The 25,540-nt window shown below is 44.0% G+C and overlaps 1 protein-coding gene across 4 annotated transcripts in view; it reads left to right on the top strand.

Annotated features, from left to right (window-relative positions):
* Window positions 1–23,367, top strand: part of LOC122431107 (phospholipase A and acyltransferase 3) — a 31,347-nt gene extending 7,980 nt beyond the window's left edge. For all 4 annotated transcript variants that reach the window (XM_043452185.1, XM_043452184.1, XM_043452186.1 and 1 more), the window contains exons 3-5: window positions 10,655–10,757; window positions 13,304–13,572; window positions 20,419–23,367. In XM_043452185.1, coding sequence (XP_043308120.1) covers window positions 10,655–10,757; window positions 13,304–13,572; window positions 20,419–20,520 — 474 coding nt within the window. In that variant the 3' untranslated portion in view covers window positions 20,521–23,367. The remainder of the gene's footprint in view (window positions 1–10,654; window positions 10,758–13,303; window positions 13,573–20,418) is intronic.
* Window positions 23,368–25,540: the final 2,173 nt, after the last annotated feature.

Here is a 25,540-nt window from a genome sequence, read left to right as displayed (position 1 = left end):
TTGAAAGAGACACATGTGTCCCACTGTTCACTGCAGCACTATTTACAATAGCTAGAACATGGAAGCAACCTAGATGTCCATCAACAGATGAATGGATAAAGAAGTTGTGGTACATACACACAATGGAATATTACTCAGCCATAAAAAAGAATGCATTTGAGTCAGTTCTGGTGAGGTGGATGAACCTAACCTATTATATAGAGTGAAGTGAGTCAGAAAGAGAAAGATAAATATTGTATTCTAACACATATATATGGAATCTAGAAAAATGGTACTGAAGAATTTATTTACAGGGCAATAATGGAGGAACAGACATAGAGAATAGACTTATGGACCTGGGGAGAGGGGAGGAGAGGGTAAGACATATGGAAAGAGTAACATGGAAACTGACACTACCATATGTAAAATAGATAGCCAACGGGAATTTGCTGTGTGGCTCGGGAAACTCAAACAGGGGCTTTGTGTCAACCTGGAGGAATGGGATGGGGAGGGAGGTGGGAGGGAGGTTTAAAAGGGAGGGTGTATACATATACCTATGACTGATTCATGTTGAGGTTTGACAGAAAAGAGCAAAATTCTGTAAAGCAATTATCCTTCAATAAAAAAATAAATTAATGAAAAAAAACCCCAACGTTGCAAACTTCTGACGAGGGGGCTAAATGGGGCTGAGTGTGGGTGGACTGGAATGCTTCCTTAGTGGTCTTGAATGAAAAAAAAAAAACATTCCTTTTGCTTTGTTTCAACCCTTGGGTTGAAAATTCTTCTGGAAGTGCCTTTCCTTTCCCCTCCGGTCCTGTGCAGTGCCCGCACCTGAGGGTCTCACACTGGCTCTGAGTTGCAGGAGTGAATGGGGGTTATCATGCAGGGGCAGGTGGTGAAATCTGCTAGAGGGCCGGGCGGTGTCCCTCCTCCTTGTGGTGGGGACGAGGTGGGGGTTCAGGTTCCTGATTGGCTACTTGCGGGCTGACCCTGGGTAAGTGACCTCATCTCTTAGTCTCAGTTTCCCCAACTGCAAAATGAGGTATGACTTCCCCTCTCTGTCTAGCCTTCTCTGCCCTGTGGACACCCCCTCCTGTGGTTCTCCGTTTGGGCTGCACAATAGAATCACCCGGAGGCTTAAAAAAAAAACCAAAACGCCAGGCCTGGGGCCCACCTCCGGGATCCTGCTTCTGACCCAACCCTGAGGTCGCCCTGAGATGCCTGCACTACTGTGCTTTTGCTCCTGTCTGCCCCCACCTGTCTCCATCTGTCTGCTTTCCATATATCTGCTTTTCTGCTTCCTCTGATTGCAGCAGAGTATGAGGGTTAAGAGTGAAGGATTGGGGGGGCTTCTCTGGCAGTCTAGTGGTTAAGACTCAGTGCTTCCACTGCAGAGGGCACAGGTTTGATCCCTGGTCAGGAAATCCTGTCTGCTACATGGTGTGGCCTTCCCCCCCACCACAAAAGTGCAGGATTTGGGTTTGAATACATGCTCTCCCTCATTTTTCAAGTCTTCAACAAAAATCTCAGGTGCTGCCTTTCCCAGGAGGTCCTCTTCTCCTGGTCTCTCTCATACCCGTTTCAGCCAGGTTTTTGCCTCCAACTCCCAATAGGAGCTGTTCTAAAGATCAGCAGTGACCTTCACCCCAGACTGCTCCTCTGATCTCCAGACTCACACATGCAGCTGCCCCGCTTCAGGTGGACATTTCAACCCAGTGTACCCTCCCCGCCAGCAGCCTGCCCATTCGGCCTCCTGGAAACCTTGAAGTCACATTTCACTCCTCTTTCTTTCAAACCCTTCCTCATTGCAACAGCAAATCCTGTTGAGTCTACCTTCAAAGAAGTCCAGAATCCATTATTTCTCATGCTCTGCTGTCCCCATCTTGTCTGAGTCATCAGCTTCTCTCTCCATCTTCCAACCTACCCTCTCCTCCTCCCCCCTGCACTCCAGCCACGCTGGACTTCAGGCTGTTCCTCAAACACACTCCTACCTGGGGCCTTTGCTCAGGCTGTCCCCTTGGCCTGGATGTTCCCAGCATCTGCAGGGCCTACTCTCTGCCTTCCCTGACACCCTTAGACTGTTGCAGCCCGCATCCTTCCCTCCCACCGCTGCCCACCACATTGCACTCCAGACCACTTAATCCTGTCCTACCTTTTCTTTCTTTTTGTTTTTATTTGATATCTCTTCTATTTGATATCATCATTTACTGGGGCTTCCCTGGTGGCTCAAACGATAAAGAATCCTCCTGCAATGCAGGAGATCGGAGTTCGATCCCTGGATCAGGAAGATTCCTTGGAGAAGAGAATGGCCACTCACTCCAGTATTCTTGTCTAGAGAATCCCATGGACAGAGGAGGCTGATGGGCTACAGTCCATGGGGTCACAAAGAGTCACACAGGACCGAGCAACTAAGCGCACCCACGCTGAGGCTTTAAATGCATTTGAAGAATTTCTCTCTCTCTCTCTGATACTGAACAAGAGCTCTATGAAGATAGGTATCTTGGCTTTGTTCATGGGCATAGCCCAGGTACCCAGCTCTGTGAGCCTTTGTTGAATGAATGAGCAAATGAATGAGTCCTTTGACCCTCCCAGGCAGAGGTGAGCATCCCCAAGGTGAAAGAATTCTCAAGGGGTATCGTTGACCAGTTACACCACTTCCCTGAGGTGGGAGAGGGTGTTTGTTAAGGGCAGGGTGATTCTGCATGCATGCTGGCAACCTCCTCTCCTGTAACTTGGGCAAGGCTTGGGTCTGAGACCATAGCTCGGAATAAAGGCTGGAGGCTTGAGGTCAGGAACCCAGTGAGTTCTGGAGCCCATCAGTGTGAGAGTACATCACATGCTTGTTTTACTGCTGTTGTTATTGTTGTCATTGTCCCAGACGCCCTCAGTGCTTTACTTCTGCCTCTCACAGACGTAAGAGGAGTTTAAAGACATATACAGTTGGAATGAATAGGTGGATATATATGTGATAAAGTAAATACAATAACACAATGGTAGAATCTAGGTGGTGGGTATATGTTCACTAAGAAATGCTTTCAACTTTGAGCATTTGAAAAATCTTCATAATAAAGTGGAGAAATAATAAAGCTGGAAAGTATGCTATAAACTTAAAAATGCTCATTGCAGTAAAGCTGGAAAACGCAGAAAAATGGAAAGAAACAAAATAATCACAACAACCACCTTTAGCCTGAGCACCTGGAGGGAATCTGTTAGGATGTTGGTATATATCTTTCTAGTCTTTTGTGTATTTATTTTGTTACATAATAGTAATTGTAGGGATTACCCCAGATTGAGCACACTGATGTTTATCAAGCTTTATATTGTTTTCTGATTCTAAAACAAATATATATGTATTTACACCTCTGGTAAACTAGAAAAGAATTAAAAAGAAAATTAATATCCCAAATTCCACAACTAGTAATAAACACTGTTTACATTTTGGTGTATTTCCAGTTTTTTTTTTTTAATGTGTCGGTTTTCCTTTTGGAACAAAGTTTAAAAAAAAATACCATTTTGTGTAAAGGTTTTTTTTCTAACTTAAAAAATTGAGTTATCCTTGACTGTAAAACCTTTTTATTAACCATTATATTACAGACATTTCTTGTCCTTGAGTATTCTTTTAAAATATAACTTTTAAAACATAACTGTACAGTATACTATAAATATGGCAAGATTTAACTAATATCTTTATATAGGATATTTAGATATCTATTGTTTTGTCATTAGATGTGATTTTGTGACATCTTTTGTAGGCATTTCAGGTTATTGTTAAGATCTGGTCTATAAAGATGTGGGTCAGAGAATATGAATATTTTTAAGGTTGTGTGCATGCATGGGTGTGTACTAAGTTGCTTCAGTTGTGTCTGACTCTTTGCGAACCTATGGACCGTAGCCTGCCAGACTCCTCTGTCCAAGGGATTCTCTAGGCAAAAATACTGGAGTAGGTTGCCATGCCCTCCTCCAGGGGATCTTCCTGATCTAGGGATCCAACCCACGTCTCTTATGTCTCCTGCATTGGCAGGCGGGTTCTTTACCGCTCGTGCCACCTGGAAGCCCATTTTTAAGGTTAGTGATACAAATTGCCAAATTGACCTTCAGAAAAGTTGTACTGATTTATACTCCTATCAACAGTGACTGAGGGTACCTGTTTACCTGCATCTTTTCTTATATTTACTATTAGTATTTCCCCTGAACTGTTTTTAATTTACTTTTATTTGATTACTAGTGAGATAGAATAAGTTTTCTTGTGTTAGTGGTAATATATATTTCTCTTTTTAAAATTATTTATTATACCTTGTCTCCATTTTTTCCCCTGTTTCAGTGTTTAAATTTTTTATTGGTTCATGAAAATTCTTTATATATTAAGGCTGTCATTTTCTTCCAGTTAGTCATGGTAGTTTGTGGTGTTTTTTTCAGTGCACAGAATTTTCTGGTCTGGCTCTTTTGATTACAAGCAGCCCACTTAAGCTAGCTCAAGTAAAGAAGGTTTATTCTAATGACACATGTGGAGGGGTAAGGGGAAAACCTAAGTACAGGAGCTATAATAAGGCTGGGCCTCCCAGGGGCTGGGAGGCAGTTCAGGATCATGGTGATTCCAGGCACTCCACAGCTGAAATTGTGCATCTCTAGTGCTCCACCCATGGTGTGACTCAGCTAGCTATTCTTGACGTGCCTGCTTCTTTCTCTCCCACTGTCCACAGGGGTCTTCTGCTTGGTCATAGTGGGTGTGAGAACTCCAACCCTTGGTTTGGCCTGTGGTTCACTGGGGTCGCTCTTGTCTCCCCCGTGTCATGATTTTTCAATTTTAGCTCTTGTGTCAAAAGCTGTTTTTAAAATTACTTGCTTCAGATTTTTGAGAGTGAGAGAGAGGACCACGGAGGATCCCAGGACGCTGACCTCCTTGGGGTCCGTGCCTTTTTCTGGTCCAGCTGGCGGAGGCTGGGATGCGGTGGTCACGTGGTATAAAATATGGCTGCCGGGGCAGTCGGGATTGTGGCTGGTCATCTTCTCTTAAAAGGGAGTGTGAACATAATAGGCAATGATAGAAAGTTTAAATAAGAAGTGCTTTAACATTTTTTCAATCATAAAAACTTTTCCCCCCAAATGTTTATTATTTATTTGTTTATTTTTGGCTGTGCTGGCTCTTCATTGCTGCGAGGTTTTCCCCTAGTTGCGATGAGCGAGGTCTTCTCTCTAGTTGCAGAGGCGTCTCTTGTTGCCGAGCATGGCTTCTAGGGTGCGTTGGCTTTAGTAGTTGCGGCGCCTGGGCCTAGAGTACAGGCTCAATAGTTTTGGCACACGGGTGTAATTGTTCCAAGGCATGTGGGATTTTCCTTGATCAGGGGTCAAACTTTTGTCTCCTGCGTTGGTAGGTAGATTCTTCACCACGGAAACCTATAAAAACTTTCAACCTTTTACTTTATACCTTTTTCTTTGGACTTTGTCTTTAGAATGTCTTTCTCTATTCCAAGATCTGACATGTATCCACCTATATTATTTTCGGTTTTATTTTGTGGTTTTATGTGTTCTTGATACATTTAGATGTTAATGATTTTTAAGCATTATTATCTTGGTAATATTTACAAGCTTCAAATGAAAGGTGGTTTTAAGAGGTTTTGGTGACAGAAAATATTCACATTTTCCAATTAAAAAACTGCAAGGTCATCAGTATGAAGGATTTTTTTCCCATCTAAAATTATTAAAATTTTTTTTATCATAAAAGTAATTCACATTGATTAAAAATAATAAAATAATATAACATAAAATGTAAAAGTCTCTGAATCCCAATCCCCCACTGTATATAGTATATAACAGTTTGATGTATTTTCTGTAGCTCGTACATAGTGTATAATATGTTTTGCTTATAAGTGTACAATTTTTTAAAAAAAATAATTTTTATATGGCTATAGTTGATTTACAATGTTGTGTTAGTTTCAGGTATACTGCAAAGTGAATGTGTTATATGTATACATATACCCACTCTTTTAGATTCTTTTCCCATATAAGCCATTACAGAGTATTGAGTAGAATTCCTTGTGCTATACAGTAGGTGCTTATTAGTTATCTGTTTTGTATATAGTAGTGTGTACATGTCAATAGCAATCTTCCAGTTTATTTCTCCCTGCTCTGCTCCCCCCAGAGCCATAAGTTTATTTTCCACATCTGTAACTCTATTTCTGTTTTGTAGATAAGTTTATTTGTAGCCTAGTTTTAGATTTCACATAAAAGCAATATGTTTTCAATCACAATGATGTTTTCTAAACAAAAATGGGATAATGTTTTCCAGCTTATTTTTTTGATTGCTTCTGTGTCTGCTCATGTAAAACCAACCTGTTCCCTCTATTGGCTGTATATACATACACATATAAGATAATTTATTTCACTGGTCCTTATTAATGGTTGTCTAGGTTGTTTTTCCGATACGAATTGCGGAGGCCAGACATTGTTCCCCATTTGCTTGCTAAGGAAAATGGCTGTTACACAGCTCATTATAAGCTGTGCTTTTGTGGAGAGCATAAAGACTTTTTGTTCTGAAATCCTGTGGGCACAGAGTCTCAGCTTTGCCTTTGTCATTGCCTGTGTTGTGTGGGAGAGCCCTGGCTACTGTGCTCGGGAGAATTTCTGGCTTCCTGCTGGCTCACCTGTTCCTGGGAGAAGAACCACTGGATTTTAGGGCTGGGGATCAAGCTGAGTGAGGGACGGGTCACTGTTGATCCAAACTTAAGGGCCAGAGAGGGAACATTTTACTATGTCTGGTCTCTGTTGCCATAGAGAGAAAACAGCATTGGCCACAACTGATGGGCATGGCTGTGTGCCAATAAAACTTTATAGACACTGGAGTTTGAATTTCATATAATTTCTTGTGTCACAATATATTCTTCTTTTGACTTTTCCCCCAACCATTAAAATATGTAAACATTATTCTTTGCCAGCAGACAAAAATAAGCAGAGGCACACAATGGGCCCAAGGACTGTAGTTCTCATATTTCTAAACTTATAACATGATTTCTTGAGTTTTTAATTTTGATTGAGCACAGTTGGCTGTGTGTATCATTAAGCAGTTGTTTCTCCAGGTAGAGTTTAGTGAAAGAGTGTGAATTATTCATGTCTTCTGTTCATGGCAACCTGTCCTCACTGGTCCTTGCAAGATGTCTTGTCTTCTGTTTACTTTTAAGTTCCATTATATCATCACTTTTCTCTCCATCTTCCCAATGGCTAGCTAGCATCCCAATATGTTTAATATGTATTCTTTAGTTTCTAAAATGATGTGTGTGTTTTTGAGATTCTTTTGTTGTTGCTTTTTAAAAATAATTTTTTTGGGTATGGTTCTGATAAGATGTGTATTATTGGTTTGTGTGTGGGTGTCTTTAATTTATATAAGTGGTATTTTGCAGAGCTCAGTCTTCATTTTTCCACTCAGCACTGTAGCTAAGATTGTCCATGTGGTCACATGAACATCGAGTCCTTGCTTCTAACTAGTGCACAGGGCCCCGTGGGTGAATCCATCACCTTTCAGATAATTTTTAAAAAGAAGTTTCCTTGAGTGGTGGCATGTTTTAAGCTAGTTTATATTTGGAAATATGTGCCTTTTGCCTTTTATAAGAGAAAGGCAATATGATTGAGTATTAAAAAAGCATAGCTTTTTTGCTTTCAAACTGTAAATTTCCATTTTTCAAAGTTAAAAAATTTTATTAATTAAAAAATTAAGGTCGAATTTACTCCCTTTGGTGTTCAGTTCAATGGGTTTTGATAAACATATACAATTGAGTAACCATTTACCATGATCAAATACAGAATAGTACAGAAACTTTCATTGCTCCAAAATCCCCTCATACCCCTTCCTTGTTCATCCCTTGTAGCCCCTGGAAATCATGGATTACTTTTCTGTCCTAATAGTGATGGCTATTTTGGAATGACATATAAATGGAATCACACAGTATGTAGATTTTTACTGTATGTAGATTTTTGGTACGGCTTTTTTCACTTAGCATCAGTATTCAGTGTTACAGAGTCTGAGTTTCTTTGTAGATATTTTTGTTGCTCTGTGTGTGTGTGTGTAGTAAACATGTTTCTCTGCATGGGTCTTCTTTCATTGTGATTTGCTTGGGACACAGTGAGCTCCTTGGGTCTGCATACCTACAGGCTGCTTATTACTCGACAGCATATTAAGTGAAAATGTCAGTTGCTCAGTTGTGTCCGACTTTTTGTGACACCATGAACTGTAGCCCACCAGGCTCCTCTGTCCGTGGAAATCTCAGGCAAGAATACTTGGGTGGCTGCCATTGCCTTCTCCAGGGGATCTTCCTCACCGAAGGATCGAACCTGTGTCTTCTACATTGCAGGCAGATTCTGTAACGTATGAGGCACCAGGGAAGCCGACATATTACTCAAGTCCAAAATGTCTCCTTTTCTAATCTTTAGGCTCCCTTAGGGCTGGGTCTCTGCCTTGCCTTTATGTCCTGGCGTATTCATGGAACCGCCCAGTTAAATTCCCTTCTGGGGATCCTTGAGGACCTGTAACTCTTACCCAACAATTAATATACATTTTTTTCCTTTGTTTTGGAAAACAAATGGGATTTGTAAGTTGTAACCATTGTCCAGTGTTCTGAAATAGATTCTCAGTAAGGTCTGGGTGCCTTTTTCTGGGAAAATAAATTATAATTGCTGCAATAAGACAACATGATTTGTCTGTATACTTCCTGCCACGTGGGATGCTTCTTGGCAGTTTTAGTGCTTCTATAAATAGAAATGAACTGCCCTTGACCCTGCTTCACAGCCACTGTAGAGTGATGATGGGCTATTCCAACTACCCATCATTGCTGTCCTAGGGGAGGCCATACATGGGGAAGTCCACACTCCCTACTCATCTTTGCTGGAATCTCTCAGTCAGGCCAGAGTTTGGAGGTGGGATGTGGACAGACCCTGTGGGTCTCTCCCCGAACAGCAAGGGGTGAGCGGGAAAGGACAGAGGCCCCGAACAACCTCTGAGGGGCTCTGTCTCCAGGTGTCCCAAAGAGATTTACGGTTGGTTAGGACGAGGGAAGTCCAGATCAGAGTGCCCCCACCTCCAGCACTTAGCACAGTATCTGGTACTGGGACCTCAGTACACTGAGTGACAGTGATCTTGAAGCTCTCCTGAGCGCTCTCAGGCTCTGGCCACTGCTCCCATCACAGGGCGGGGCTCTGAGGAGCGTTTCAGCATCCTTCCCACCTTCCCCTGCACACGCATGCACACCCTCACTCCCACACACACCCACTGTGATTTAATGAGAAATGCGTATTTAGTCCTGGTCCCAGGTTCCTGCCACAGAGCTTCTAAAGCCCGAGTAATTTCCTGAGCAGTGGCGGAGAGAGGAATGTGTTTCATCATTGAGAAGAAGCCCTTTTCAACTGACCAGGTGACCAAAGAGCTGGAAGTAGCATTAATCACCAGTAGGCAATGATCTCATCAACTGAGCCTACATAATAAAGCCTCCATAAAACTGCTAAGCTGGGGTGTTGTGGAGAGCGTGGAGGTCCTGGAGAGCAGTGGTCCCCAGAGGGGTCAGGGATGCTCTGAATCCCTCCCTGCCCCACAGCTTGCCCTCTGCATTCCTGAGTTGGATATTTTCTAGTAAACTGGTCATCTAGCAAGTAAACTATTTCCCGGAGCTCTATGAGCTGTTCCGGCAAACCACTGAACCCCAGGACAGGGGCCGTGAGAACCATCATTTACAGCCAGTTGTTCAGAGCGCAGGTAACAACCTGCAACTTGCACCTGGCATCCGAAGCTCAGTCTCCTGGGACTAAACCTGTGGGGTCTGGGCTGACTCTGGGCCGTCAGTGTCAGAACTGAGTTCAACTGTGGGACGCCCAGTCAGTGTGCACCGAGGACTGAATTGCTTAGTGTGGGAGACCACAATCCGGTGTCAGAAGGAGAGGAGTGAGCACAGTGCAGAGGAGAGTGTTCCGTCGCTTGTCACACACGCACGCAGCGCTCTTACCCTCAGGATGAGCAGCCAGGGGCCATTACTGCCAGAGGCTGCCACCACCCTTCACCAGGCTCTGGGTCGGGTAGGGGAGTGTCTGTGGAATACCATCCCCCGGATGTGACGGCCTCTGCAGGGTCCCCGGGTGGGCAGCTCTAGGCAGATAACCCGTGTGCTTGCCTGAGGTCACTGAGGGGGTCAAGACGATGGCGTGGGAATCAGGCGGCCTAGCGCTGAGTCCTGGTCACATCACTCAGGGGCTGTGTGATATTGCAGAATCTCCTTTCCATCTCTGAGCCTTGATTTCCTCTTTCCTCACACGGGGTTCACAAAAGTGCCCACCTCATAGGTGGGTTGTGTGAATTTATTGAGCTGCACCTGTGAAACACTTAGCAGAGTGCTTGACTTAGAGTTTGAGTTCAGTAAATAATATTAAGAGTAACAAGAAGGTAGAAGCCCCAGCAAATGAAAAAACCCTTTAGGTGTGCACTTTGCAAGTTGTAATGACAGATGGGCAGGCCTGTAGTCCCTGCAATTCTGGGACACGTGTGTGAAGTGGACCGGGCACTGACATGGCCAGGTGGGCTCGGGAGGACGTCCTGGAGAGCTGGGAGATGAAGGCCGCTGAGCTGCTCCCTCTGGGCTGAGCCCTGCCCTGCTTCCCGGCTCTCCCATCACCTCTAACAGCCCTTTTCTTGGTTTTGCAGCCTGAACCCCAGCCTGGAGACCTGATTGAGATTTTCCGCCCTTTCTACAGACACTGGGCCGTCTACATTGGCAACGGATATGTGGTCCACCTGGCCCCGCCAAGTAAGGGCACCCAGGGCCTCCACCATGCTGAGGCCAGAGCAGGGGGGATGGGGGAGCTGTGGGTAACCGGGGACCCCAACATTATTCTTGTTCTCCAACAAGACTTCAGCCACACTGGCCTTCTTGCAGCCTTCCTGCCTGAGGTCCTTGCTTTTGCTCTCCCTTCTGCTTGTGATGCTCTTTCCTGGCTCTCAGTGCAGCTGCTTCCCTTTCATCATTCAAGTCTCAACTCAAATGGCCATTCCTGGGTGTGGCCCTCCCCAGTCTGAGCAGGGGCAGCCTCCCATGGTCATCCTCTCTGTGTGACTTCACCTAATCTTCCCCACAGCCTTTTCAAAACCTAAAAGTATTTTATTTTTTCTATTTGTTCATTGTCAGTGTCCTTTTACCAGAGCATAAACTAGTTGAGGGCAGGTGGGCTGTCTAGTGCATGTTCCTCTTCAGCACCTTGGACAAGGCCTGGCACATAGTAGGGCCTCAGTATTGACTGACTGTGCTGAGTGGGTGTAACTGCTGGACGGGAAGGCATGACAGGGATCTGGGTGGACAGTGTGACACCCATCACTGGGTGAGCGATGCTCCTTAAAGGGAAAAGATGCTCCTATCTGCATCTTCTCATTGGAGCTTCACAGGAATCTTGTGAAATAGGTGAGGCAAGGGGGAGACTGACCTCATACTACTGAGAAAATGGTGGAAGTCAGAGCCGGAAGGAAACTTAGAGAACAACCCAGTGCTAATGAGAGCAGATACTTGCTGGGCACTAACCCTATGCCAGGCACTGGGGGAGGCACCTTAATGAGTCAGTTTCTTAAATCCTTGCAGCTCCCCGTCCACCACTGTAGGCACAGGTGGAATTTATTGGGCCTTTTCTACAGGGAATGGGGGTGCAGAGAAGCTAAGCAACTTGTCCAAGGTCACATAGCAGGAAAGTCCTGGAGGTAGGACTCAAACCCTGGCTCTCACTCTCTATTTCCTGCCTTTAAACCTGAGGCTCTACTGTCAAGTCTGAGCTTCCCCCAAATTCAGTCATCGAGTGTTAGCTATATCCAAGTGCCCTTTCTCCAATTGTTTAATTAGTATTTTGTTTAATAGACTAACTTTAAAAAGTAAAATAATTCTTTTAAAAGGAACCTTTAAATTCCTAAAGTGATGTGTGTTCATGAATCCATCTTAGCTTGTATTTGTGGATTCCCAGTGTTGGCTCAGCTAAGTTAAGTGACAGGTCAAGAGCGTGCAGTGATGGGACCAGAATCAGCACCCACTGCTTCTGCCTCTGAGCCTGTGCACACCCTCACCAGGGAGGCACCCAGCGTGTGGAGTGTAAGGAAGCCCTCACTGTTGGGTGTTGACTCTGAACTTGCACCTCTGGAGCTGGACCTCCCGAAATCCTGTGCCCTAGGCACCTAGCTTGCCTCTCCCCAGTCCCAGCCCCCTACCTGCCCGAGGAGGGGCTGAAGGTGGATGGGCCTCTGGAGCTCCCCTGATCCAGTCCCCACAATGACCCTTTCCACAGAGTCAGGGCTCAAACACAGCACCTTCTTATTTATTTCACTGAATCCTTTAAGCATCTCCTGCCCTACTAGAAGGAAGTCTGAATTCCTCTGATTTTCCAGATTTCATAGTTGTTCTCTGGGCAGAGGGGTTTGGTCCTCTTTGGAAAGCCAAGCAAAACAGGACCTGCATTCTGATCAGACCCTCTGGCCATTGCTTGTTGCTGTCACGTGGCGTCACAGTGCAAGATGGGTCCTGCCCCGTGTAATGGGATGCTTCCCCTCCTGGGAGAAACCTAGGGGTTCCTGATCATGGCAGGGCCACAGAGGCTCTCTGAGGGACACAAGTCTCCTCTGTGATGTTCCCTGCGGTCCACCTCTTTAGTGCAAGCCCAGTTTTCAGTCATCATACCCTCCCTACATGATATAAGCTGGTGACCTCAAGAGGGATCTCTGTGTGGGTACCAGCTTTCACTCCACACCATCCTGTTCCCTGTATTGACCCCAAATCCCTTTCTTCAAGGCAGTGTCACTTCTGGAAATCTGTTGCACCTTCTAGCCCCTCAGCGTTGGCCAGGGCCATGCCAGTGTACCCCTTGAATCTCCCTGGTGTCATACCTCTAGGAGCAGCCGTGGGGCTTTGGTCCCTTTGCTCCAAGGGAAATGGCATCTGTTCCCCAAATCCATCCACCTTTTCTGCAGTCATCAGCTTTGTGTGTGTCAGGGAAGTGGAGTCTTGGCGGGATCACAAAAAATTAACACTCCGTTCTCCCAGGGAGGTGGGTGTGCTCAGAGCCTTTATTTGCACAATCAGAGGGCCACTGGAGTGTCACAGGGTGTACAAGGCCAGCTTCTCTAGGTTAAAAAAATCACAACAAATTATGGAACTTCACTCCTCATTTCAGATAAGGAAACCAGGGACTAGAGACCACAAGGGTCTTATCCAAAGCCACACAGCTCTGACCCTGACTCATCTGCTCATCCCCTGGTGGATGCGGTGGGTGCTCGGCTCGGGGCCGGCCAGGACCAATCGTGTTCCTCATCCTGAATCCACAGGCGAAATCCCAGGAGCTGGTGCGGCCAGTGTCATGTCTGCACTGGCTGACAAGGCCTTCGTGAAGAAGGAGCGGCTGTGTGACGTGGTCGGGAGAGACCGGTACCACGTCAACAACAAGCATGACGGCAGATACTCGCCATTGCCTCCCAGCAAAATCGTCCAGCGGGCAGAGGAGCTGGTGGGCCAGGAGGTCCTCTACAAGCTGACCAGCGAGAACTGCGAGCACTTCGTCAATGAGCTGCGCTACGGGGTTCCCCGCAGCGACCAGGTGGGTCCTCAGTGCGTCCCCTTCTCCATTTTCTCAGCTGATGCAGGCATCAGTGTGGACTCGGCTGGGGTGGAGACAGGCTCACAAACAAGACAGGATAGCAGAGACAGAACTCTGCCCTCAAGAGCATCACAGTCAGGGTGGGGACAGGGGTGAGGTGATGGGCATCGCAGACAATTGGCGTTAGGGGATGCAGGCTGAAGACTTGAGCACAGGCATCACTGTCAGCCCGGTTGCCCAGCCATCTCTGGCCACCTGGCCCTGACATGGACCCTTCCCACAGCCCCAGAGGCGTTTTTTTTTTTTTTTTTTAATTGGTAATCTTTGTTCTTTATTTATTTATTTTCCCATTTATTTTTATTAGTTGGAGGCTAATTACTTTACAATATTGTAGTGGTTTTTTGCCATACATTGACATGAATCAGCCATGGATTTACATGTATTCCCCATCCCGATCCCCCCTCCCACCTCCCTCTCCACCCAATCCCTCTGGGTCTTCCCAGTGCACCAGCGCTGAGCACTACTAACGCGTATATATGGAATTTAGAAAGATGGTAATGATAACCCTATATGCAAAACAGAAAAAGAGACACAGATGTACAGAACAGACTTTTAGACTCTGTGGGAGAAGGCGAGGGTGGGATGTTTAGAGAGAACAGCATTGAAACATGTATATTATCAAGGGTGAAACAGACCACCAGCCCAGGTTGGATGCATGAGACAAGTGCTCGGGGCTGGTGCACTGGGAAGACCCAGAGGCGGGTTTTATTGTTCTGCTTTACAGATGCAGAAACTTGAGCCCCAGAGCACTTGTTGGTGGCCTTTCATGTTATCAAACAAATCTGTGTTATCTCTTTTCCTGAGAGCTGTCTCCAGCTGTGCTGATAAGTAGCAGAGGTGAGATTTGAATCCCAGGTCTGTCTGACACAACTTTTCCTGCTTGTAAAAAGCGCTGTGCTCAGACCTGCCGTAAGGGGCAGTCCAGGAGCCCCCAGGAGATGTTTATTTACTTAGTTGATTTTAGCCATGGCTACTCTCTTTTTTGAATCACTGCTGGGAAACTAACTTGCTCCTCATTTTCTCTCACTTCCTCTCCTCCTTTTCTGGCCCTTCCTCTCCTCTTGTGTGTGTGTGTGTGTATGTGTGACAACATTATTTCCTAAAGTTCTTAGATGCCAGTTGATGCAAAAGAGTATGATTTTTCTTTTTCTTTTGAGGAAAGGTGAGGTTAAGATCCATCAAGTTGTTGATTTTCATTACTTTATAACTTTTTGAGATTTGGTGTCTTCCTTGGTCAGTGTGGTGGTCAAGAGTGTGGGCTTCTGGAGTCAGGCAGGCCTGGGCTGGATGTGAGCTCTGCCTTTTGTCAGCTTTATGACCTTGGGGATTGATTCAAGTTCTCTCAGGTTAAATACCACTCTTGGTGGTTTAGTCGCTCAGTCGTGTCTGACTCTTGTGACCCCATGGGCTGTAGCCCACTAGGCTTCTCTGTCGATGGGATTTTCCAGGCAAGAATACTGGAGTGGGTTGCCATTTGGTAAAGTACACATGATGATATTGATCTCGGAGGGTTACTGTGTGAATTAGATAAGAGCATCCTTATGCTTAGCATAGTGGCAACTAAGAGAATTCTCTTAATAAATTGTGGGAGTTGAAGTAGTCATAATGGTCCTCATTTTCATTCTTTCTCTTGGTTCACCCAGTGTCTTTTCCACTGGCCTGTCTGGGCCACAGTGACATCCTGGGGAGGCATTCAGCAGCAAGGATCATCCTCAGCCTTCTTCCTCATACTGCTGATAACCAGTGGCGTTTACTACACTGACCTGCATGCTGATTACTTCACCCATATACATGTACATATATGCAATAAATATATAAGTATGTATATGTGAATGTGAAAGGCGATTAATATAAAAATCGAGGAATATCAAGTACACCCCTGCCTAGGTATGGACAGGATAACACTGCCAATGTTTGGTGAAGAGTTCCAGAATCTCTGGGTCACAGTCTGGATTCAACTTTTCTGACAGTTTATGAGATCCTCCTTCTGGGAAAGTCATTGGGCAGGTCCATGAGAGGAACCTCATTAGGTTACAAAGGTGATGCAAACAGAAGGAATCTGGGGGAGGATGGCATCAGTACATGTGTCTATTGGGGAAAATGACCTTCGAAACCTTTGTCCTGAGTCACATTGGATGCACACTGTCATCCTAGTATCTGTCTTTACTAGTAGCCTTTGGAGACACCCTTCAGTTTTCTCCTGTATTAATGCTTTTACCCTCTGAGAAAGCTCACATCTTTCTCATTCTTGGATTACTCTCTAGTTTTGGTGGAATACCACCTTGAATAGGTTCTGAGAAAGGGTGCATTTAAAAAAGACTGTGTGTGCCTGAAGATATCTTCATTTTACCCTGTTTTATTGATAGTTTGACTGGGGGTGGAATTTTAAGCTGAAAAAAAAGTTTGCCCCAAATTTGAAGGTATCGCTCCATTGTTATGTCATTTAAGCTACTGTTGTTGAGAAGTCTGAATTCGTTCTGATTTTCGAGCCTTTGTATGTGACCAGTTTTATCTTTCTGGAAGCTTATAGACTCTTCTCTTTATCTTCAGCATTCTGAAATCTATCAATGATAAACCTTGCGTGGATCTGTTTTCATGAATTGTGTTGGGAACTTGATGATTCTTTTCAGTGTGGAAACCCCAATTCTTCAGTTCTGGGAAGTTTTCCATTTTCTCTTCTTTTATTCCAGAGGTTGTACCCCTAGACTGCTCCTCTGATTTTCTTTTTTTAGAATTTTTATTTATTCATTTCTGACTGTGCTGGGTCTTCGTTGCTGTGCAGGCTTCTCGTTGCGACGGCTTCTCTTGCTGCAGAGCGTGGCTCTAGAGCACATGGACTGAGTAGCTGCAGCGCGTGGGCTCAGCAGGTGCGGCTCCCGGGCTCGCAGCGCAGGCTCAGTAGTTGTGGTGCATGGGCTTAGTTGCTCTGTGGCAGGTGGGATCTTCCCGGGTCAGGAATGGGACCCGGGTCTCCTGTATTGGCAGGCAGATTCTTTGTTATTGAGCCACCAGGGAAGCCCTCTTCTGATTTCCTTATCTTCTCTCTCCTGTTTTCCAATTATTTATCTTTTTAAATGAGAAAACTAACATTTACTGGTATATTTGGTATAATAGAAGTTTTTTAAAAGGAGCAATGATGACATCAGGATAAAGAGAAACTAACACTAAATGAATCAGATTTCATCATTCGTGGTACTACATAACAGTTGAGGTCCCAGTTAGACCTGGCTTCAATTTCAGGTAAATGTCCACTCTCTTACGCATCAGTAAAATAAAAAAAGAGATTACTGTACACATTTGGGAAGTAATAAATTTAGCGTGTTGTATCAGGAAGATTTGGTAGATTTATAAAATATCTCTTAATCATGTCATTTTTAGTTGTCCTTTAGTATAGACTGAAGAACAAATTCATAAGTTCATTTAAGTAGAACATTTTAACACAATATTGTTACATAATCTAGTAAAATACGTTTGTCAGTACACAAAAATAATATTTAGAGCATTTAAGTACAATTCCAAATCTTGAGATAGTAAAAAAACCAAGAAATATTTGTGTATTGTTCATTCTTTCTACGAACATCTTCCTGAAAAATGAAGCAACACTGACCAGACACATTTCTCTTCCTCAGACTTTAGCTTGAGGCACCACTCATACACCTGAAAAGGCAAAACAGCATCAACAATTCTTCTGGACCCCCTTCAGAGAACATGAAAGCAGGATAGACTATGAAGCAAGAGGAGGTGCCATTTAAACTGTTTCCAAAGATTTCCTCTTTTACTTTTTGGCCTAGATGAGGGTTTCTCAACCTCAGCACTGTTAACATTTTGGGCCATTGACAATGAAGTTAAGCCTTCATTGTCCTGATTTGCTCTGTGCGTTGCAAGATGTTTAGCAGCATCTGTGGCTTCTACCCTCTAGATGCCAGTAGCCTTCCCACCCCCAGGTGTAAGAGCCAGAATGTCTATGGATATTGACAAATATCTCCCAGAGGCCAGCCTGTCCCCTTCTTGAGAATCACTGGCCAAGGCAAGCAACGATCATAATACACAGTGTGGCCAAATTAAAATGCAACTTCTGCACTTGTCCCATCTCACCAGAGAGGGTGAAAGGAGCTGGTGCTGGACAACGTCCCCCAGTTGTTTTCTTTGTAATCGCTGTCAAAGCAGCAACTCTCTTTTTCATTTAACTCATGAGGACATTTGTGTTTGTGTTAAAAGAATCTGATTAGTCATTATGTTTATTTGTGTTCAGCTCTTTAAAGCAGACTAGATTTTCCTTCAACAGACTACATGTGACCCATCTAACTTTCCAGTTAGAAAGGGAAGCAATGGATTAAAGCTAAAATGTAGTTTGTGCTTTCCACGCCTGAGTATTCTAAAACAGATTCTCCTATTTTCCATCTACCTACCTAAAAATACTCAGGTTTCAAGAAATGTATACTTAGTAAGCTTTTGTAAATAAGCCTTCACATTGAATATGTGAATATGTTCACATTGAATATGTGAATAAGTACATTGAATATGTACTTTAAAAAAAAAGCAACTAGGAGCTATACACTCAGGCTGAAGTCTATTCTGTATCAGATAAAATTTTAAGATAAGTAGAAATTGAAGATTTGGCCAGTGGTAATGTGTATATTTCATAAACCTGGATAAATTGCAGGGCATTATTTAAAAATTACTGTAAATATTAAAGCCAACTTGATGTCAAATATTTTATAAACATTCTTAGTTTGTAACCGCTCATAGTCTAAATTCAGTTGCTCTATGAGTAATATTACTCTTCTTATATCCACTTACAACATGGCTGAAAGTAAAGAAAGCACATTCAAATTGTCTTTTTCCTAGGAACAATTCCAGGGCTTAACTCAGAATGGACGTTTTAGCATAAGCAGCTAGTTGTCTGCAACCTGATAGAATTACAGTTTGACCACTTTAAAAAAAAAGATAATGAAGGACAATTTTTCTCTTTCATCATATTCTGATTGAAGACCTCTGATGCACACCATGTAGCCTATTTTCATGATGAGAACTGCAATTTCAGCACAGTGGCTGGGCTGGACCCAGCAGCCTTGCAACAAGAAAATCATCAATGGCATCTGAAGGTAGCACTGTCTCTCCCAGGAAGATCATTCTTTCTGTAAAACTTGCACCCTCAGGACTAACTATATACTACTTTTTGTATTTAATTAAATACTTTGTACAAAGCTTGAGCACAAACAATGAGGCTATTGTTGTTTTCCTTGACAAAGTACCTTTTGTATGAACTGGCTCCATCAGCATTTCTTCTCACACTATGAGGTTCTGTAAAGAACTGGGGGCTTATTGTTCCTACTCCATTATCTGCAAACCATTTCTCCCACCCTGACATGTAGCTTAGCAAGGAAAACACTGGATACAAGTGGTTATATGCAGGTTCCCTCGCAAGAACAAAACAGAACCACGGGTGCCATAAAGCCTGGCTAATTACCTTTCACAGGAAGCTCTGAAGACTGACTGACAGTGGAACTTAGGTCAGTTGCCTCATTCAAGCTTTCCTCATCATGTGCTCTGCTGTCAAGGATACCAGTTCTGGATACCTTGTGATGTTAGTTACACTGGTATATTTCCTGGAATTTCACATAGCTTTACTGGACACATTTATGGCTCAGATAAGCCTGGGCAGCGCCAAGATACATATTTTTTAACCATTGAAGCTTTCCAAATTGTTCTGTCTGTTGGGCATGTGTGAGTTTTGCAGCCACAAAATATACAACCTAGACAAGCTCTGTGCTTAGGGTTCCAAGGGCAGAGTTGGCGGGTCATGTAAGGATATGGATTTTGGGTTCCAAGTCCACATTTTCACCCTTTATATTATTGAGATTTCTGATATATGGTTTCATTGGATTTCTTGGCATCAAACCATTAAGGAAATCTTTTCCTTTTTGAATCTTGATTCTGCTTAAATGCCTGGTTGGTTTCAGGGGAGATTTCTTGATCCATGTTCATGATACTCTTTTAGTTGGGAGAAGTACAGTTTTCCTGATTGGGGCATTGTGCCTTCATTGCAGTTAGTGTTCTCCAAGTCCTAGTGAAATTATGTCTAAAACTAATGATTTACTTTATTTTTAGTTGGAGTTCAGGAAAGAGTGAAATTTGACATATTCAATTTTTACCATGAAACTTACTCTTACTTTTGCCCCAGTGTTTTTTTTTTTTTTTCTATTATGAGCAATACAAGTCAGATATCTTTTTTCCCCCAGATATCTTAATAATTTAAAGTCTAACATCACTACTCTTTTTCATAGTTGAGTCATCTATTTAAGAACATGCAAAGGTCAATGGTTGGCTGGACTGTGCTCTGGGGATTCAGCAAGGATGAAGATAAGTGAGGGATTTGTAGGACAGAGGTCAGAGTTTATTGAGGATTCAATAGCAATTTCTTTTCAACTTTACACTTACTTCAAGAGCTCCCTGTTGGCCAGCCAGGATTTCAACCATCTGGCTCCGTCTCCCTGTCCTTTCTACAGCCACCCTCTGGGGCTCTGTCTGCTTTAAAAACTCACGGGGTCAAAGGAGTTTCCCTCTTCATGCCTGTGTACTTTGTTGGCAGCTGGCCCCATCCACCAAGTGCTTTCCCATCCTGTCCTTCTCTCCCCATTTCCCTGCCAATATTTGTTGACTCCTGAGTTTGTCAAGGAAGCTAAGGGGCATGTCCAGCTCCCTGAGCTGGATGTCCTTGCTGAATGTACAGTCTGTTCTCAGCTTCCTGACACAGAGTCTGACTCACTGTCCTCTCTCTTGCAGGTCAGAGATGCCATCATGGCAGTTGGCATCGCGGGAGTGGGCCTTGCAGCCATGGGCCTCATTGGAGTCATGTTCTCAAGAAACAAGAAACAAAAGCAGTGATTTTATACAGTCCTGTCTGCAGTGACTTTATACATTGAGGGGGTCTTTTTTTCCTAGAGGGTTTCTGCGTTGGTTTGTAGTTTTCATTCTATTTTACAATAAGGTTTATTTTCACAAGAATAAAATAAAGCCCAGTAAGGAAAGATTTTATTGGGGATAATGCATCAAGAACTGCCTGGCATGAAGTCTGTTGAGATTGCAGTGAGGCTCTGTTCCTGCTGATGCCAGGCTGTGCTCTGGGTCTTTGGTGCTTTTCTCTCACTTTCTATTTGTGGGCTGTGTTCTTTACTCGCAGGAAACAAAGTCCAGCTCTGGTTATCTTAAGTAATGGGTGTTTCCAGTTGTGTAGGTACAGGTGCACAGCAAGGAAGACGGACAAACCTGAGTGATATGCAAGAACACGAACCAAGGGAAACCAGGACCCTTGACCCGGAACTAGACCCAGGCCGGCTTCCAGGAGTCAGCAGCTGGAGTCCGTAGATGTCCAGTGGGGCTCAAACCAAACCAAACCACAGCCATAATGAAAAGTATATGCTCTGGCCAATCTTGTTTAAAACCTCCCCTGGTCTCCGCAGCTTTTCTCTGCCTTATCAGTTCCACCCTGCAGTGATCCTGCGTCCTCTCCTCTTGGGGCTTGTCACGGCCCCCAAGTCTCTGATCCCACACCGACTCCTGTGGCTTCTCTTCCCATATCCGGTTAGCTTCATCCCTCCCTGTGGCCTGCGAGGCGCTCCTAGCACAAGCTCCTGAGAGAGAATCTGATTGGCTCACTCACCACCCTGAGCTGTCTACTGATTGGTTGACTGCCTTTGGGTCAGGTGGCCCAGTAGACCAATCAGCTCTGCCCAGTAGAGCCAGGTCACATGGTACAAGGCTGCCTCAGACCTTATGGAGTGTGGGTGGGGATGGTCCTATACCTGACCTGCGTGCTGCTGAGGCCTCTGGGGAGGGGTTAGGGAAGGAGGTACGACCATTCCTGGTTGGACCCTTGGGGTCTGCCTCTGTTACTCGCTGGGCTTGGCAGATATTCAAAGTGACCAGTTTCCTGAAAGGGGCTTTTGTGGGCTCCTTGGAAGCACCCTGCTGGGGCCAATTGTCCTTCCCTCCACAAGGCAAGTCATCCCCTCCATCTGGTTGCCAGTATTTCCCTTGGCAGCCTTGGTTGTCTCGGGACCATCTGTCTGTGGAATCCTGGACAGGACTTATAAATGGCTCCTTTCTAGTTCCCTCCTGCTTGGACCATACCTGGTCTCGGAAAAGCTTATGCTCATTCTTTCCCCAGTGTTGACATAAGAATAATTTTCTCCCAGTTAGTTTCTTTTAGTTTTATCTTAGCTCTATTGCTATAACATCTCATGCCTGTTTTCAAGTTTGCCAAGCCCAAGGGACACAGGCCAAAATTAAAGGGGAGTCTCTTGAAGGCCCTTCTCACACACTGGGCAGAATGTGATGTGGACCCATGGAGTATAGATCTCCAAATTAATTATGAAATAAAAAGGAATGAGGTAGATTAAACGCAAGAAAGCAAAACAAAAGCACCTCATTCAATTAAAAAATAATGAAGCATTACATATAGAAAGTGAGATTTGTGGAAATAATCAGATAAGATGGAAGAACTAATTCCAAATATATTGATAGTGACCATAAATATAAATGAACTAAACTTGCCAAGTAAAAGACAAACATTATACTGGGTTAGAAAACTAATCCAGGGAATACTGTTTACAGCAGATACAATTGAAATATAAGGACATAAAGACTGAAGTTAATAAGATGGACAGTTTATGTGACAAGTCATTTGACGTCTTAAAAGCATTAATGTTATCAAGGAAAAAATTTGAGGGTGTGTATAAACTGTCCTAGACTGAAAGACATGTTGGAAACAAAGTAACTAAATGTGAGAAAGGACTATAAAAGCAATTTAGGTTTACTGGGGAAATTTGAATGTGAACTGGATAATGAAGAATATTAAGGAATCATGAATCTTATTAAGTGTGATAAAGGTATGACGTTTATGTAAAACACATGGTGTAAAAAATAGATGCAGATAGAGCAAACATGATAAGATTTTAACTCATGCATTAGTTATATGAGTGGCCATGTTACTAGTATTTTTGTATATTAAAACATTTACATAGTAAATACCTTATAAATAGCTGAAACTTGAAAATTTAAACAAAATAAAACTTTCAAAATTATTTCAATAAATTTTATAGTAATATTTTTAATTAAAAGAAGATATACTAGGCAACTACTAACTAAAAACTGGTTAATTAGTTGATACTAATTAACTGAAAGCTGGCATAACTATATTGATATCAGAAAATATAAGCTTTAAACCAAAAATGATTACTGGACAGAAAGGATGAAAAGTGTGGCATTATAAGAAATACACTTGGCCTTTGTCCTTGGTTCTTGGCCAGAGCTCCTAAAACCCTCAGAATTTCCTTGGTGATAGGCTTTATCTTTTGCTATTTCTAAGGAAACCCCTTTGATCAACCTGAGTTTGTACTAGTGGGGTGACTTAGACCCTAAGATAGCCTTAGGATGGGGCTGGTCATCAGAAAGACCCAGTGACTAGAGGGTTGGAAATTTTAGGCTACTGATCTCTAAGAAGGGAACGTGGGAGGGGGTGCTGAAGATTAAGCTCTATAAAAACTGTTCAGTGAGGAGACTTGATGAACTTCCTGGGTGGTGAACATACCAAGGTATCCGGAGAGTGGCTGCCTCAAGAGGACATGGCAGCTCCTTGCATCCTCTGCCCCCATGCCTTGCCCTCCACCTCTCTTCCATTTGATTGCTTCTGAATTGTATCCATCATAATAAATTGGTAAACATTTAAAGTGCCTTTCTGAGTTCTGTGAGCCGTTCTGGAAAACTATTGAAATGTAGGAGGGGTTTTGACGAAAGTACAGGTGAGTGGTGAAAGACATCTGATGTGAAGAGAGACAGTCTAAGGGGACTGAGTGCTTAACACTATGAGGTCTGTTTAGTGTCAAAATTGAACCGGTTCATTAAGCACCCAGTTGGTGTCTGGAAACTCAGAGAATTAACTGCTGGTGTTGAGAAACGCTCCACAAAGATTCTGATAAAACCTTCACTTCCCTAGGAAGGCATGATATTAATAATTCTAAAATTGTTTGCATCTAATGCAAATCCTAAAACAGATATTAAAAATTTTGGTCTGTGGTAAGGAGAAAATGACCAGTTCACCATAGTGGGAGATCTACATACGCCTCTCTCAGGATCTGATAAATCAAGGGGACACAAAAATCAGCTAAGATACAGAAACTTCGCAAAACGTACCGACAACCTGATTCAATGAGCTAAACTGTGAGCTGATTTATAGAGTAAACCGTGAAATACAGATTCTTTCTGACCACACACAAAGCAATGCTTACGAAAACTGACCATGCCTGAGTAGGAGGCAGGTGGCCCTTTAGGAGGCACATCAGACCTCCTGGGAGTCAGGACTCACTCGCTGACACACACATCCTCTGCACATACAGTGCCCTCACACCCAGCTTGTGTACATCACTCTGACCCACACCCCTGCTGCATGTCCACCCACACTGCCTTCTGGACCCCTTCTCCATCTCTCGTTTGTCTCCTAAAGAGCTTCTTTCCAGCCCAGTCATCCCACAAAGAGAGGGACTTCTCACCAGTGCAAGAAGGGCTCCCAACTGTTTACTGCAGGTCATGAACAGAGGGAGCCTGCAGGCTGGACTGGGGTTCCTTGAGGGTCAGGTTCTAGAATGTTCCCTGCCAGGGCTCCCCTCCCCTCTGGTTTTCCTGTCTCAGGTCAAGCCAAGACCGAGACTTGGAGACCTGACTGAGATTTCTGCCTTTGGCTGTGAACACTGGACCTTCTCTGTGAGCAGGGGCTCTGAGCCATCTGGCTCCCTCAAGTAAGGACGGGCTCTCTGTTTAAGCACCAGGGTTGAGGTGGAGAGTGGGAACAGGTGCACCATCACATACTTGTTCTCACTTCAGTGCCTGGCACAATAGGCACTCAAGAACCATTTGCTGACTTCATCATGCTCCCCACCCCCGCGGTGTACCAAGGGCTTGTCTTCGTTAGAAGTGAGTTCATGGGCAGACTGTTGACTTTATTGCATTATAGAGTGGGGTTCAGTTCCAGCCAACCCCTGGTTCTTGGGAAGCATCTCATCTTGGGTCCAGTCTCCTATATATTAGTTGTTCTGGAGGGGCAAACAGGAATAAGACACAGTTACTTCCTTTCACTAGTTAACAACCGGCTGCACAGTGTAAGGAAAGGAGCGTGGGCCTCCCAGCTAGACAGAAGCAGTTTGGGATCCTCGGTCTCCTGCTCCCTGACTGTGCAACTTGCACACGTGACTGCCCCCACCCCGCTGCTAAGTTCAGCTGCATCCTCTGTAGAGCAGATAACAATCCTTATTTCCGGGCTGTGTAGGGATGGAGTGAAAGCATGTGTGGGGAGGCACTGGGGCAGGCTTGGCCAAGACTTGGACCAACTCCCTACTGTCTTCCATAGCATCACAGCATTAAAAAGAATGCCCAAACCCTGGAAACCATTCAATAGCAAGGAACTAGCCAAATAAAATAGATGTCTGCATTTAATGGCATATTATTCAACTATTAAAACAGCTGGGCAGCACATGTGTGTATACACATGTATGCATGTGTTTATATATATATATATATTTATATTGAAAATAAGTATAAAAGTTAGACTTATTGAAGAACATTTACTAATAGTAAATTTACCCTTTTTAGTATATAGTTCTTTGACTGTTGACAAACTCACATATCTATGTAACCATCAGCAGAACATAGATCATAGGAGAGTCACTCACCCCTAAAGATCCCCCATGCCCCTTTGTTGTCAGCCAACCCCTCACCCCCAGCTCCACACCTCAGCTCCTGTGATCTCTTTTCTCTCCCCATAGCTTTGCCTTTTCTAGAGTGTCATATAAATGGAATCATACAGAAGCTTGCTTTTTGTGTCTGGTTTCTTTCATTTAGCAGAATGCATCTG

The sequence above is a fragment of the Cervus canadensis genome, chromosome 29 (genome assembly GCF_019320065.1).
Source record: "Cervus canadensis isolate Bull #8, Minnesota chromosome 29, ASM1932006v1, whole genome shotgun sequence".
NCBI lineage: Eukaryota > Metazoa > Chordata > Mammalia > Artiodactyla > Cervidae > Cervus > Cervus canadensis.
Note: the sequence above shows the minus strand (reverse complement) of the source record. Positions and strands in the feature narration are given on the sequence as shown.